Source organism: Phalacrocorax carbo, chromosome 13 (genome assembly GCF_963921805.1).
Source record: "Phalacrocorax carbo chromosome 13, bPhaCar2.1, whole genome shotgun sequence".
NCBI lineage: Eukaryota > Metazoa > Chordata > Aves > Suliformes > Phalacrocoracidae > Phalacrocorax > Phalacrocorax carbo.
The window spans coordinates 5,857,657-5,872,944 of NC_087525.1; the positions used below are offsets into that span (position 1 = coordinate 5,857,657).

Sequence of the window (15,288 nt, forward strand, 5' to 3'; positions counted from 1 at the left end):
TCCTGTCACATATGGCGTTTAATGGCAGGAAAATGGAAGGTGGTTCTTCTTGCCCAGCAAACCAGCTGCTGCCAAAAAACCGGGTCACTTCAGCAAATGTGATTTTTAGCCATCCTCAAAGACAGGCTGCCTTATCAAGGAATAAAGACAAAGAGGAACGTCTAACAAGCTTTTACTTTTTGATAAAAATCAACTCAGTCCATATCTGTACCAGAGGTTAATCAAGTGACCTGTTAAAATCGTGTCCCCGGTTTCCATTCTTAAACCAGTTGTTTCTCTTGAAGCCACTGTCACCGTGTCTCCCATTTCCAAACCTGGAGAACCCTCGTCCTGCCTCCTGGGGGAACTCTTCCAACTCTGGCAATTCCTTTGCCACCGACAGTTGCCAGCGCCTGGTGTCCCTCCACTGCTCCTGAAATAAGACCAATGTAATGAGACTTTATGTGCCTGCAGGTATGTCCAATATATCATTAGAAGTAACACAAATGCAAAGTCATTTCCGGACAAATCCCACCCTCACCAAAATAGGTCGGCAGATCCCTCTTGGGAGATAACTCAGTCCTGTGACAAAGGGACAAGGGGGAGTAAAGTCAACAGAGAACTGGTTAACTCTCAAATACACTAGAGAGGTCAAAACCCAGAGCAGCCAAAGAATACAGGATATTGCTTAGTAAAATCAGGTAATATAATAAGAACAGAAATTAGAAAGAGGCATGACAGTATTTTCTAACGACTGTGCTGTGCTCTTTCTAATGACTGTTTTCTATGCAACATTACCACACAAACCTTATCCTCCCAAACCACCCTATATTCAATCCTATATATGACAATCACCAAATTCCAAATCTCCAGGTTCCAAAGCCAATTCTGGCTACAAAAACATACCTGTATGTTACTCAGTTCGTCAACAGGGATATCAAAGCACACCCCCTATAACAGAAATACAAAACAAAACATAAGCATTTGCTTTCTAAAGATATATCCAAGAATAGAGACACACAGCTCCAGAGAGGCAGCACCTGCTACTAGCTCATACACACTAACTGTAGAAGCCAGAAATGCTAGAAAGCATTGTCTTTTGGGGGAAGCTTTTTATAAGCCAAAGAAAAAAAGCAGTTAAAACACAAAAGCTCAGAGCAAAATGCAGATTCAAATGCTCCGTGCTGACAGCTGCGTTGCCCGCAATCAGCCTGTCTGTTTGAAAGTAAGAGAGACATCACCTGGCACCACAAGCTCTCTGAGAACACACTTGCACAAGAGACAAGTGTCAGGAGCCAGGCTGACAGTCAGATGAATACTGTGCCGATCAGCTCCGGCATGCAGTCACTGCCCTGCTCTACAGCTGTCTTTTCAATGCAATGGTATACAGTGTTAGCAGGAGTTTACAACAACAACAAAAAAAAAAGGTCACAACCACCACTCTAACTATATACATATGTCTGATGCCTTTTTTGTGGGGGAAGATAATTCCTGCATTACCATTTAGGAGCAATGTCTCCATTAAAATAAATGTCTTTTAAAATCCTCGACTAGCTGTAAGGATTTGGGGTGGGTTTTTTTGTTTGTTTGGTTTTGGGGTTTTTGTTTGTTTGTTTTTTTAAATAGGTATGCACACAACCAGCAGTTACACGGGAGCCTCACAATAGGTTACCATTTTATGAGAAATGAGATTGAGTAGGGAGAGTGAGATATCAACATTTGTGTACTGGTATTTCAGAACTCCTGCCTCAGTCGCTGCAAAAACTGGCCATATGGGTATACACACCCACCCACCCTCCTTCCACAAGATTGGCCCATCTTACCGTCTTCCCCTTGAGGAAACGCATTGCAGATACTTTGGAGTCTACCTCCTCACCAAGCTGTTCTTTTAGTCCTCGCCAGGCATAGCTCATGGAACGCATTTCTATTGAACACTTTAACACCATGGTCACAAAGCCCTTCAGGAAACAGAAAAATATTTACAAAACTAACCTTAGTTGGACAGCCTGTAACTCACTAACTAACGAGCTATGCAATAACTTGTTATTGCAATGTAGTATTTAATCCTAAGAAATCAGTGTCCCAGAAGTGAAGCAACTAAAAGCCTTCTAAGAACCTGAAAGCATCCATCTAACTTAGGATTGTGCATTGATATAAAGGCCAATAGCATTTCTGTATTTTAGCCAGAAGCAGAGACACATTTCTTCAATACATACAGAAAGTTACTGCTAGAAAAGGGGTAAAAAAAAAAAGAAACACCCAGTCACATGCTATTACCAAAATTATGTTACCATGTAACAAACTGGGCAAAGTTGTCCCTAAATGCATTAGAAAAAGGAAGGGCTGTACTTTTCTTCTGTCAAGATCTCTTTGAAGTCAGGTAGTCACATGCCAGACTTACTTGAAATATTACAAAAATGTAAAAGCTTCCTGGGAAGGGAAAAACTACAGGAGCATGAACCAATCTCTTAGCTTGTAAAATGTCATTAGTTAAACTCTCTTAGAGCATCAAAGTCTCCTGTCACTTAACTTCTTTTAACTCTCGTTACAAAAAAATTTAGTAACTGATCTCGAGTTTCTCTGGTTTCCTGCAGAGTGCCAGTATTTCAGTTAAGGAATGAGCAACAAACCAGAAGCTGGGGATAACAGCTATTCAGAAACCCTACTGGAAGAGCCTGAGAAGATGCCACACTCGGACTGGGCGCAAGCAATTAATTTATCCGTTCTTGTTAACATAGGTATAATGTTATTTACCGCCGTTGAGTTGAGTAAGGAGCGCTGCTGTATGTAAGATGCCCCAGAAATATGAGCTAAAGCTGCAGCCAGGGCAGCAACCGCCCCTTTTTCATCTATGAGCTCTTGAGCAGATTGTCTGAAGTAGTCTACTGCAGAAGGAGGAATGGTCTCCAACAACCTACAGGGTGACAACAAAAGAGGTCAGCAAAGGCCAGTGTGAAGTGCAGCCACGTTTGAGAAACAGACTTCAGACAGCTTTCAAGATTAATGAATTATCTCTAAAAGCTAACAAGTTATCTCTGTCATGCTCATGCTTCACTACCACTTATTTAACTCAACACCTTCAGGATGTTGAATACCCACCACCTCTGTTCATTGAGCCAAGCCTCTTGAAAGATGTATTCAAAACTGAGGATGTACAACTTGGCATGTTTGAGCACATTGATAAAAACATCAAGGGAAGGCTCTACAGTATCAGCATCCTTAAGGCTCCACCAGAAAGTGTGGCCAGCAAACCCAAGAATCCCTTGCTTTTACTTCATGGGGAAAAGAAGCAAACCACTTCAATGCCACTGATGGGCTGGAGCAAGGCACTTCTCGCTCTCAGCGCAAGCTGATTAAATTCGTTATTTCTGGGAGAGGCAGTGAAAACAAGCTGGGAAACCGAGAACAGCTACTTCTGTAATGCTATATTTGGTACACCAGCACATCACGCCATTTTTCAGCACGCGGTGAACCCAACACCATGCCCATGATCTCCTTTACACTCGTCAAATCCTTGCCAACTATAATAATCTCTGTCAAGGCAATTTCCACCAATGAGGCAGCAAATGTAAACAGAGCTGCACGGAATAAAAAACACAACCGTTGAGAACAAAACAATTCAAAGAAACACAGGATGGGGCTACAATACCCTCACTACTGCAGGTTAACTCCTCAGTATACTAAGTATTGCTTTTTACACACTGCTACTGTATCATCTGAGCAGACAAAATCAGTTTCCCCTCATGACAGTAATTCCCTGTTCTGCTATTGGTTTCTGATGATATAAACAAAGGTTAATTTTTGCAAGAACTTAAAGAACATTATGTTGTATGGAAAGGTCTATGTTCAAGCACACAGAGGTTTATTGGTATCATCTCATGAAAATAAGGCAGTGTCTACATGCAAAGCAGCTGACTTCTATGACACAGGCAAAGACATGCTCACATAGAGGTCTGATCCCTTGAAGCTTTGCATTAACAGCATTGCTGTTGGTAACATGTCTAGACACCTTTTAAGAACAGGCAAATAAACTTACTTTTTGGCATCATTACTTGAAGCTTTAATTACATCTGTAGCAGAGGGAACACCTACACGCTTAAATGTAATCCCCTGAAATCAAGAAAACAAATTACAGTTAAAGGTATTTTCAGCACTCTACAACTCAACCCTACCTAAGTCACATTACTGAGACTTCTAGTTACTGTTTATAACATCAACACAGTCTTTAAGTTATTTATAAAGCTAGAAGAAAGCTTTTAAGTTCCTGCCTTTGTTATTCTGGAGCTACTTTACACCAGTTTACATGCAGGCTGTAATGTGAGGTATGGTCGTCTTCATGCATTCCTGCCACAATCTGCCTGCTGACATCAAAAGAGTACTACCAACATGAGAAAACTCATGAGACATTAGAACAGGCTGATACAAAAGCACTTACAAACACTTACCAAATATCAATGGTTTAGGCCTACCAGTCTACGGCACATGAGTCCTGTACTGGACTCAAAAGGAGCCCATGATAACAAAGCCTAAGAGTGACAGAGTCTTTTTAGGAGCTGAATAATTTCATTAAGCAGAGGTCTGAGGTACAACTCACCGCTTTGTGCTCAACTTGTTTCAGAAGATCTTCTTCTCTTCTCTGAAATAAACAAATGCAGATCCCGGTCCGGCCAGCTCGACCCGTACGTCCAGAACGATGGATGTAGGAATCAACATCCTTCAGAAATCCAGATTAACATGAGATAACCTTATGTCATCTAAGATGTTGACATTTATACATTGTAAAAGGGAAGATGCAAGCTAAATGCTAATTCAGAAGCCTAAGGAGTGATGCTTTATGTCTCTATACCCAAACCTGTAACTACATACAAACCATTCAGGTTTGCGTATGCTAGCCTGCCCAAGGTATGCTGCCTCAGGTTTAACAAAATCACTATTGACAAAAGTTTGTTGTGGCTTTTTTTTTTTTTAAATAAAAAGCTCCACTGGAGTTTCAAAAGAAGAAAAAAGCAGCAGGAGCATTTTAGAATTATTATGAAACTCAGCAACGTACAGAAGGGATTCAGAAATGCTGAAACAACATAACAAGCTATCTTACGACCTTCCAGAGTAACTGAAAACCATCACTTTTTCTTTAATCAAAGCTCAAAATATAAAAGTTTAACTAGGAAGTTCTAGGCCTGCATTTACAAAAAAACACACATCAATTTTGAATCAGAACATACTGCTGGTGAAACAAAGAAATAACCCACTATTCTGCCACAAAAAAAAAAAAGAATACTACAATTTTAGTTTCCCCTGATGACTTACTTTTGGTGGTGAACACTGTATAACAAGGTCAACCTCAGGAATATCCAAACCACGGGCAGCTACATTTGTTGCAATCAGAACTTCAAAAACACCGTTTCTAAAGCCTTTTAATGTAATTTCTCTCTGTTTCTGGGGAATGTCACCATGCAATGACTGGGCATCCTGCAGTGAAACAAACCATTAAGATGTCATTCAACAGAGGAGTCTAGGCTGCAGTATCTAAAGGCATTTAATTACAAAACCCAAAATATTATGCAGATCAACAGAAAATAATTACACAGCTGATACTAAGAGAATATAAAGCATCCTACTTTGTGGTTTCATCCTTCTCTGGGACAATAATACTTATTAGTAGTAGTTTTACCATAACGTTATTTTTTGTAGCATACCAACAGAAGTAACTTTGACAAGGAGAAAGACAAGAGTCACAGGCTCAGAACTCAAATGAGTAACATGTTAAAGCAGAACTTACTAACGTAAGAGAAAAACACGTCACGTACTGACACAAGAATAAAGTAATTGGATTTACTGTGAAAGCAGTTGGGCCAACAGACAAAAATTGTTGCTGCAAGATTTTAGTGTGGAGAGTACATTATATTTATCAGATATTGGGCAAACCATGTATTCCCACCTCTGCTCTTTCGCCATAAATTAGTATTTCATATCAAACAGGATTTTCTCTGAAAAAAATCCAGCACTCCCAAAAAAAGGGCGCTAATTCAAGCAAACATAGAAAACCTGCTCAATATGTCACCTGAGGTCTGAACAAACTGTTGGACAACAGGGCATTCTGTCCTACCATATCAGTTGGATTTTCCTGAATACTGACTGTTCAAATAATAAAAGCCATTAAGAAATAGGAATCCAAAGAGCACACTAAAATGAGATGAGATGTGTGCACTGTAGTAACAACAGTAATAAATAGGAGCTATCTCTGCTTATTCAGCATAAGCTGCTTATTTCCACTGATCCGGTCCTCCATGAACAAATTCATAATCGCAGCCAAAAGGGTATTTCAACTGCAAAGCTCTACTTTTAGAAACAGCTTTCCTAAGTCTTAAAACCACCCACAGAAACAACTTTATCCGCACAGTTTCAACCTCATATTTATTTCACGGCATTCAGCCCCTGAACATCCATAACTGCTTCTCTCCATTCAGACCCCAGTACCTGTTTGAGCGAAGCATTCATAGCCAATTCATTTGCTTCCTTTTTGGTCTCACAAAAGACAATGGTCCGCCCATGGCTGCCACTGTAGACTTGAATGATATCCCCAAGTACTCCTGCCCTCTGAGATGAACGACACTGTATAGCCAAGTGCTGTTTGGGAAAGAAACACGACAAGCATCCACGTTAAATCTAAGCCATGCACAGGACAGACAAAATGAACACAGAAAGATTTTTATTCTTTTCAAGCTTCCAAACTACTGCCCGCATGTGAAAGCTTTGCTTAAAAAAATATGTGTGTCTATCATGTGAAAAGTCATTCCACACCATCATTTGTAAATGCAATGCAGAACCCATCTCATCCAGGCCACATGCTCTCAGGACCCACACTGCTCTGCAGCAGAATCACTCACTTCCACAGTCGTGGCAGTCCTTTGAGTTTTCTTTCCAATCAGGTCAATCTGTTCATATTCATCTTTCATGTATTTTTTTGCTACATCATATACCCATCGTGGACAAGTTGCAGAAAAGAGCAGGGTCTGGGGGTTGTTCTCAGAACCTGGAAGGAAATGCCACCAATTTCAGTCATCACAAGAGACTTGAGAACTGATAAAAAAGCAACAGAGTTGCTCTCAGATTGAGAGGTTTATATGTGCAATAAGTCAGCAACAGGAAGAAAACTTAGAACCAATGAAACCCTTAGACACCAAAGGCAAAATTACAGTAATTCTAACTGGACCAAACTGAATCCCTCATCCTGCCTGAGAAGAAATGCAAGACATGTTTCTAGATCATTGCTAAAAATGGTTTAGACCATGCCTGAAGTCCTCTCACATACCTGAAAGAACTCTTGTCTCGATCCCTCCTTGCCTGATATTCACAGCTAGTTAGTACTGGAAGAGTATGGCTATGTGCAAAGGTAAAAGGCTATTAGCATCCTAAAAATGACATTCTGCAGACTGGGGCGCGAAGAATAACAAGATTGATTACCCCAGGAAAGAACAGTTTAACAAACAGTATCTTGGAAGAGCTTAACCTACCTTCATAGCTTCACAGGATCGGACAGAAAGAAACACACACTGCAGAAGAACGCTATTATTCCCTACAATTTATTTTCCAGTTATAAAGAAAACTTTTAAAATTGAATAATTATGATGACTCTTCCAAAACCTTGATAGATATCTCCTTTTTTAGGAGATTATCTGTACTTTTTGGCTGTCAGGACAAAGACCAACTCCGCAGAAACTGGGAGAATGTAACAGTCGGGTAAAAATGACAGTGGCTGTACTGGGCCAAACCTAAGATCCATAAAGATCATATACTCTCTCCAACAGCAGTCAAGTGCAGTTAACAGAGATGTGAAGAAACACGGCCAGCAACCAGGCTTTTGTGGCTTCCAGAGCCAGAAGTGATACCCTTGGTTTTAATAACCCTTGATACTTCTAATTCCAGTAATTCAAGCCACTTTTCAAAACTTTTGGCATTAGTACAATGTGGCAAAGAATTTCATGCTATTAAAATAACCTCCTTCTGCTCTGTACCTGCTACCTGGCAGCTTCGCTGAATGCCCATTACATCAGAAAAGAGCAAATATTCCCTATTTGTCAACTTTGTGCAATGACAAGTGTACAGACACGTCATAACCCTGATGTTATGCTCAGTCACCTCTCTCTGGATGAAGAGCACTAGGGCTTACGGATTTGGGTTGGGTTTGTTGCTTTTTTGCCCTTTTCCCCCCACTGCTCCCAGAGATGCCATTCTGGCCCCTCAGACATCTGTCACCTTGCTTTGAACCTTTTCCAACTCTACCTTACCCTTTTCTCTGAAGTCCAATACTAGCGTCACACAAAGGATTCAAGTTGAAGGTGTACCACCAGTTTTCAAAGTAGCATAATTGTGTTTTCTGCATTGTCTGTATTCCTTTCCTGATGTCAGAATTTACCTTTTTTATAAGCAAATCCTAAGATTTCTTCCACTTGTTCAGCAAAGCCCATGTCTAACATGTGATCAACTTCATCCAAAACAACATGCTTCACACTGGAAAGTTCCAGTTTGCTATTCTGAATGTGATCTTTGATCCGTCCAGGAGTTCCCACTAGAATATCAATGCCACTTTTAAGGAGATCAACTGGAAGACAGAAAAACAAGGACAGTGTCTGAATGCTAAGAGACAGCAAGGTAAAGAGCTAACAGTCACAGCAACACTTCTAATTTTAGAACCAGAAAATAACTGCCCTTCACTTTAATCTCCCAATAAAGCACTACGTCCAGTCCAAGTAACAAACAAGTAAGCTCAACAGCAGTTCATGTTGCTCTGTCAGGAATACCAGCTAAACCACAAGCAAAGTTACAGTAAGACATGCCAATTTCTAAGCACCAATGAGCTGGCATTAAAAACCTCCAGAGCTTTATCACAGAAAAATGCTTTAGTTTTTCAGCTAAATTCTTTTTCACAGCTACCTCTGGAGACACACAACAGAGCCACACGCACATACACGGTTCTCTCTTTTCCTTGGACAGTCATCTAGTCCCAGTATTTGTCCACGCAAAACCCACACAAACATGCAATAAAGAAGAAACTAAAAGGACTAGTCACTTTGCAGACCTACAACTATTTTCTTAAATAAAGATTTATTTCAACTAAAATAGTTCAACCCAGGCTGTATGCTTCCTTTAGAAGCAATGTCGTGGTTCCTAACTGAAGTGAAACTCTGTGGGGGGAAAAAAGCCAGTTTTATTCATGGAATGGTATTCGGAGAAAGTCAACTCCAATCCAGTTGTAATTCCTTAGTGTTTACTTACGCTGGGCTTTATATGGAGTTCCTCCATAAAAACAAGCCACCGACAGTTTCCTGGTGAGATTCTTGAAGTCTTTGGCTACCTGAGTGGCCAGTTCCCTGGTTGGAACAAGAACCAGCACCTGGAGGGATTGAGAGAGACACAAAAATGCAGCTGTGCTTGGGAGGGGGTGCTTCACATCTAACAGCTTGTACTCCCATTCTTATTCTACGCTTGTTGCAGAGGTGCCCACAGCTCCCCACCATCCCAGAAATATTTCCTGCCACCTGCAGATCACAGCCTGCAAGAGGAAACAAGGCAAAGCATTACAAGATAACAGAGATGTAAAAGAGCAATATAGTTTCCTTAAGTTAATGCCAGATAAAATAGACACTTTGGAAACATTGCCAAGGACAATGAAGGTGCAGTTCAGCATTAAAGGATAGGAACAGTCACTAAACGATTTGTAGTAAGACTTTAAAAGATACATAGCATGACGCACTGTAGCCAAATATCCTCCTCCTTTACCTGCCTTCCTCCCATACCTATCTTTCCCCCTTCATTTTCTTTTAAGAATGAAATGATAAAGAGCTGAATTCTTCTCTAGAAATCTTTCTGACAACAAGACTTTAGAATTTACATCACTGTTAAAATTAATAAAATAGAAGGATGAAGTAGGTAAACTATAAACAGACTATAACAGTTTTTCAGTCTAATGATAATTCTACACACTTCATTTGCGTGGAAATATGATATCTGTTCTGGGTAACAATTCCATCTCGCGCTTAAGTAGAAAGGTAAACACCGCTTGCATCCATCAAGTTGAATCTCCAGACGTGAGGGGAACAAAGCCTCCAGTTATCACCATGGAATTTATAGTGAGAAACAACCTCAATGAATGGAGACAAGTCCAGCTGACTCAACCACTACCTGAGAAGCAGGGGCTTCAACCCCAAAGCCGCACACTAACTTCCTGAGGATAGCAGTGTCCCAAATAAGGTCACCAGGAACCCTAGAAGTGAAATGTGCTAGCACTGCAATGCTGCAAAATATGTCAAATTGTAGCTCCTGATCTGAGGAAAGTGTTCAGTATTACGAACACCAATAAAGGAGAAGTCCCAAGAAAGTCCCCAAAGCAATTACAAAATAATTTTTGAAAACTGCCATATTCTAAGGTTTTTATGTTAACCCTTAAGTGGTAAGTTACTTTTGGTGAACGGCCTCTTCTCCCATCTTGCGAGACACTCTGCAGTTTTTCAATCAGCGGAAGAGCAAAAGAAAAGGTTTTCCCAGTTCCTGTTCGAGCTTGAGCAATTAAGTCTTTGCCGTCATATATGGGTTGAAAAGTCCTCACTTGCACGGGGAACAGGTATTTTACACCTCGAGCTGTAAAATAATCCAAAGAGGTTTCATTAAAAGGTGCCGATTCTACTGCAAGCTAGACAATTAGAAGTCCTCATGTATAACAAGCCCAAATATGTAAGACACATTATGTCAAATCCTGTATAGAACAGAAGTATTTCCCCTTAAACACACAGCTGAGTATTCACAATGAAATAAAGCCTTCTTTATGTTTGGCATAAGACAACCAGAGGGAAAGAAGGGGGGGGGGGGGGGGAAAAAACACCACCCAAACATGTTATTTTCTGATACAGCCCAAGATTTTATGGTAGCTTGGTTTTGAGGGCAGGGGAGGAGACGAGGGTGTTTATTTTAAGGTATTCTAAAAACTGAGAGAGATTTTGCACAGCGGAAGTGAAACAATTAATCCAAAAAAACTTCCAAGCAAGGAAAATCTAAAGCAACTACAAGAATTTAGTCTGGGCAACAAGAATCACAGTTTCCCAACACAGAGAACAAGAACTCTACAGTGGTTACATCCACAATAATCCAGTATGAAAATGCCTGGAAGTACAAGACTAACCAGAGACAACACATTCACAGGAGCCAAATAGTCCTCATACAGGAAACACCATTACACTTATTTAAGAAGTGATACTGCAGAGACCAGATACTGGAATTAAAATAAAGATATATTGAAAGTAAAATGAGGCCAATGAGAAGAAAAACACTGTCTCTAGAATGCATATGTAGGAATAACCAGACCATGGAATAATAAACTCATCTTAAAACGACAGCCCTTGAAACAGAAGATGACAGAGATTCTGTTCCTAGTAATGACAGCAGAGTCTTCGAGTCTACAGTGACTGGTCATGTGCATGTTCTTACTCCGCAATAAATTTAGGACAATTTACCCTTGGCTTTTGTCTCTGCTTGCATGGGTAACAGTGCAATTCTGGACAACCATTTACAGAAATTTCTTTTGCCACATTAACTAACCTTCGAGAAGGTTGATGGTGTTTTCGGAGAGAGGAAAATTGGAGAAGGCGCCTTCTTTTGCTTCTTCTGTCAGCTCCTAATAGGATAAAAGACAAAAAAGAAAAAAAAAGATCAGGAAAACTTATTACCCCTAAGAGATGAGCAAACACCATACGCATGCACACACGGAAAGCTGTGCATTTACTTTGTCACTGCAGTTTTACCAGCTACCTCCTTTCTGTTTAAAGGGAAAGAAAACCCTTGTGATGCAGGTACTTTACACACAAAAATGTCATCACAGCCTAAAGTGGGAAACTGGAATCCAGCCACCCTGTATTAGAAGACAAAACACACTGACACAGGCTGCACCAGTTAGCATGACAGAATTCCTGCAAGTGAATCCTGTTTTTACACCATTCTTCAGTAAAGACTTCCTGCCAAAGGTCTTCCTGCTCTCGTTACCTGCAAAAACTTGTTCAAAACCATGACTACTGCTATCTCATCCCTATTTCAGATATACCTGCACCACCTTTTAAGACCCATGGTAAACAAAAGGGAACAAATGACCTTTCCGTGGGATCTTACCACATTATGTATATATGCTTGGCAAGTCAGAAAAGGGAAACTACTTGTTAAAAATCTTAACTGGAGTCTACTGAAATCATTAGGAAACTGTTTTTCACAGCAAAACATATTTGGTGTCACAATTCACTGTGTGAAGCAGGAATTTCCCTCTAAATCACACCTACTTCGTACACCATGCAAACAGCTTCTAAACTTTGCACACTGTTACTTACTTAATACTCGCTATTTAGCATCTAGTTCAAAGATCCGAGAGATCCCATCATTACACCCAATGTACAAAGAGCACTCTCTTGATCCGAATTCCCATCTTAAACACAAGAGAGAAAACTTCCCACAGAAGGCCCTATACAAGGGAAGGAAAGCTGCAGGGCCCTCTTGTACACACATGTAAGGCCAACAGTGAAACCTCAACAGGAAGAACTCCAGAAGTGGGAATTGATGGGCATAACCATGACCTTCCCTTAGAGGACACCTTGCCAAATGCTTCTTCAAAGTGTTTGCTAGGAGCAAAAGTGCTTTCACAGCACAAAGCAATACACATTTCTGGGATGGTGACTGCCTAGGCAGCAGGGAGACACCCTTACGCTGCAGGACAAAAAACAAGTTGCCACACAAAGATGGACATGGAAACTGCTTCCTGCTAGCTAGCCTCCTCCACTGCAGGATAGCTACTCCAAACAGCCTGGCATTTACTATGACAGAGGAAGAAAAAGGAGGGATGGCTGCCAGGTTCTGGTGTATGTACTGCTGTGCTTCGCTCATCCACCTACAGCTCTGGTGGAAACAGGCATGGTACTGGGCCCTGCCTGATGCCCAGGTGCCATAAATCTAAGGGGAACAGCTTGCCTTGGCAGCCAAGAGGGCCAAGCATGTCCTGGGGTGCATCAAGCACTGCACTGCAGCTGGTCAAGAGAGGTGATTGTCCTGCTCTACTTTGCACTGGTGCAGCCTCACTGAGTACCATGTGCAGTTTGGGGTGCCACGGTACATTAAGGATACAAAGCTTCTAGAGAGTGTCCAGAGGAGGGCCGTGAAGTTGGTGAAGGGTTTAGAGGAGAAACCATATGAGGCACGGCTGAAATCACTTGGTTTGTTCAGCCTGGAGAGGAGACTGAGGGCAGACCTCATTGCAGTCTGCAGCTTCCTCCCAAGGGGAGGAGGAGGCGCAAGCGCTGATCTCTTCTCTCTGGTGACCAATGACAGGACCTGAGGGAATGGCAGGGAGATGTGCCAGAGGAGGTTTGGGTTGGGTATTAGGAAAAGGTTCTTTGTCCAGAGGGTGGTGGAGCCCTGGAACAGGCTCCCCAGGGAAGCAGTCACAGCACCAAGCCTGGTGATATTCAAGAAGCACTTGGACAACACCCTCATACACATGGTGTGAATTCTGGGGTTGCCCTGTGCAGGGACAGGAGTTAGACTCGATGATCCTTGTAGGTCCCTTCCAAATCAGGACATTCTATGATCCTATGGTTCAAAGGCTGCCTATGACAGCAGCCTAACCCTCCCACAGCCCTTGAGTCAGACTGTTCAGGAACATAGGTGGATAATGCGCTTTGTAGTTTAACATAATGTAGTCCTCAAATTGTAATTTGATGTGACTTAGAAACATGCCAGTAAGAGTAAGTGACTTATACAACACCCATAAACGTGCTAAGGTTAGACAGGAATCAGAAACCCAGAAAAATGAAGGAATCCCCTGGTGTGCACAAGAGAGAAGAGGAAGTGAAAAGGAAAAACACTTTATGAGGCCACCTGTGAAACCAGACAGAACCAGCTTTACAGGCTAAATCTACAAAAGGTGAAAAGGGCACGGGGAGGAAGACTCGGGGCCTTCATCACCACAACCACCAGAGAGACAACCCGAAGATTCCGTGCGTTCACAGGCAGAATAATTAAGGGTGGGGAGAAATATAAATTAGTTCTGGGAAACCATTACCATAATGATGTGATCAGAGGCAGACACAGTATAAGAGGATGAATACTGAAACAAGGGGCATGCGTGCCTTTGGAGGAGTGATCCCCCACACACCCAGTGCCAAAATAAACATACCTACTTTATAACTCTTTGAGTTGTAAAGTTTGTTCCGCAGCTCACCCTCATACCCAAAAAGTGATAGAATCATAGAATCACGAAGGTTGGAAAAGACGTCTAAGATCATCAAGTCCAACCCAACACCACCACGCCTCCTAAACCATGTCTACACGTTTTTTGAACACGAGTCTGGACACAGCACCCAGTATGTTATTAAGCCCGCTCATCACCAGCGGGACTTCAGTTAGACAAGACAAGGGCTACACTGGTAGCGTTACTACCTCGGCATCACTCTCCTGCTCTGCAGCGGCCAGGGACGCCTCATCATTGCTTACAGCGGAGATATGCTCGGAGCCGTTGCTCTTCTCCTTGACTTTTTTTGTCTTCTTGGGCAGGGGGGGCTCAAGGTCGCTGTCACCCAGCTCGCTCTCCTCAGGCTGGGCCTGCTCGCCCTCTGCTTTACCGCGCCGCTTCAGCTTCTGCCGCCGCTTCACCTTCTTCTCCTGGGTCTCCTCCTGCCGAGGGGAAGCAGGCGTTACACGGGGGAACCTCCTCCCTCGCCCGCCCCCTCCGACATAACGCCTGAAGCCCGGGGCGTCCCCCCCGGATCCCCCCAAACCCGCGGCGGGGCCGGGTCGGGCCACACAAAATGGCGGCCCCCGCGGCGGCACGTGGCGCGCGGCCCCCGCTCCCTCTCACCTTGGCCTTCCTCCGGCGGCCGCGGCGGAGGGACTCGTCGCCCGCCGGCGCCTGGGGTTCGGCGGGGCCGGCGGCGGGGCCGGCGGCGGGCATGGCAGCCGGCTGTTCCCCGGGGGGGTGCACGGACAGGTTGCTGCCTGTCTGGCAGTGACGGCCCCAGGATCGGCGCCACGCCCCGGCGCGCAGGAAGTGAGGCGCGGCGCTGAGGGCAGCCGGCGGAGGGAGCGGGCCGCGGGGCAGCGCCGCCGCCAGCAGCAGCAGCGGACCGGCCCCGGTGCCGGACAGACAGCCCAGCCACCGGCGATCGCTGACCGGGGCCGCCGCTGCCGCCCGGGCCGCGGGGAAGCCGAGCCGCGCCGTGCGGCCCCACACGCCGCCCATGCAGCCGCTGCGCCGCCGGCTCGCCCCGGCCCGCCCCTTCC

The 15,288-nt window shown here is 43.4% G+C and overlaps 1 protein-coding gene across 2 annotated transcripts; it reads right to left on the reverse strand.

Annotated features, from left to right (window-relative positions):
- Positions 1-157: 157 nt before the first annotated feature.
- LOC104047029 (nucleolar RNA helicase 2) lies at positions 158-15,247 on the reverse strand. 2 transcript variants are annotated; one of them, XM_064464672.1, is made up of 15 exons: positions 14,867-15,247; positions 14,503-14,682; positions 11,572-11,647; positions 10,439-10,617; positions 9,256-9,373; positions 8,396-8,581; positions 6,867-7,012; positions 6,457-6,606; positions 5,287-5,448; positions 4,574-4,693; positions 4,016-4,089; positions 2,734-2,893; positions 1,803-1,937; positions 886-930; positions 158-412 (listed from the first exon to the last, which is right to left on the reverse strand). In XM_064464672.1, the coding sequence occupies exons 1-15, from the start codon at positions 15,245-15,247 to the stop codon at positions 218-220; spliced, it is 2,307 nt and encodes a 768-aa protein (XP_064320742.1). In that variant the 3' UTR covers positions 158-217. The 2 variants fall into 2 exon arrangements, with proteins under 2 accessions (XP_064320742.1, XP_064320740.1); XM_064464670.1 differs by having other exon boundaries at positions 14,449-14,682.
- Positions 15,248-15,288: the final 41 nt, after the last annotated feature.

What these genes read in the sequence shown, in the direction of transcription:
- LOC104047029 (XM_064464670.1), bottom strand. Translation starts at nt 15,247, where the DNA reads ATGGGCGGCGTGTGGGGCCGCACGGCGCGGCTCGGCTTCCCCGCGGCC. An exon ending in GAAGAGGCCGTTCACCAAAA is followed by an intron (nt 9,374 to 10,438) that starts GTAACTTACCAC and finishes CAATCCCTCCAG; the next exon opens with GTGCTGGTTCTTGTTCCAAC. An exon ending in TACAGTGTTCACCACCAAAA is followed by an intron (nt 4,694 to 5,286) that starts GTAAGTCATCAG and finishes GGATTTCTGAAG; the next exon opens with GATGTTGATTCCTACATCCA.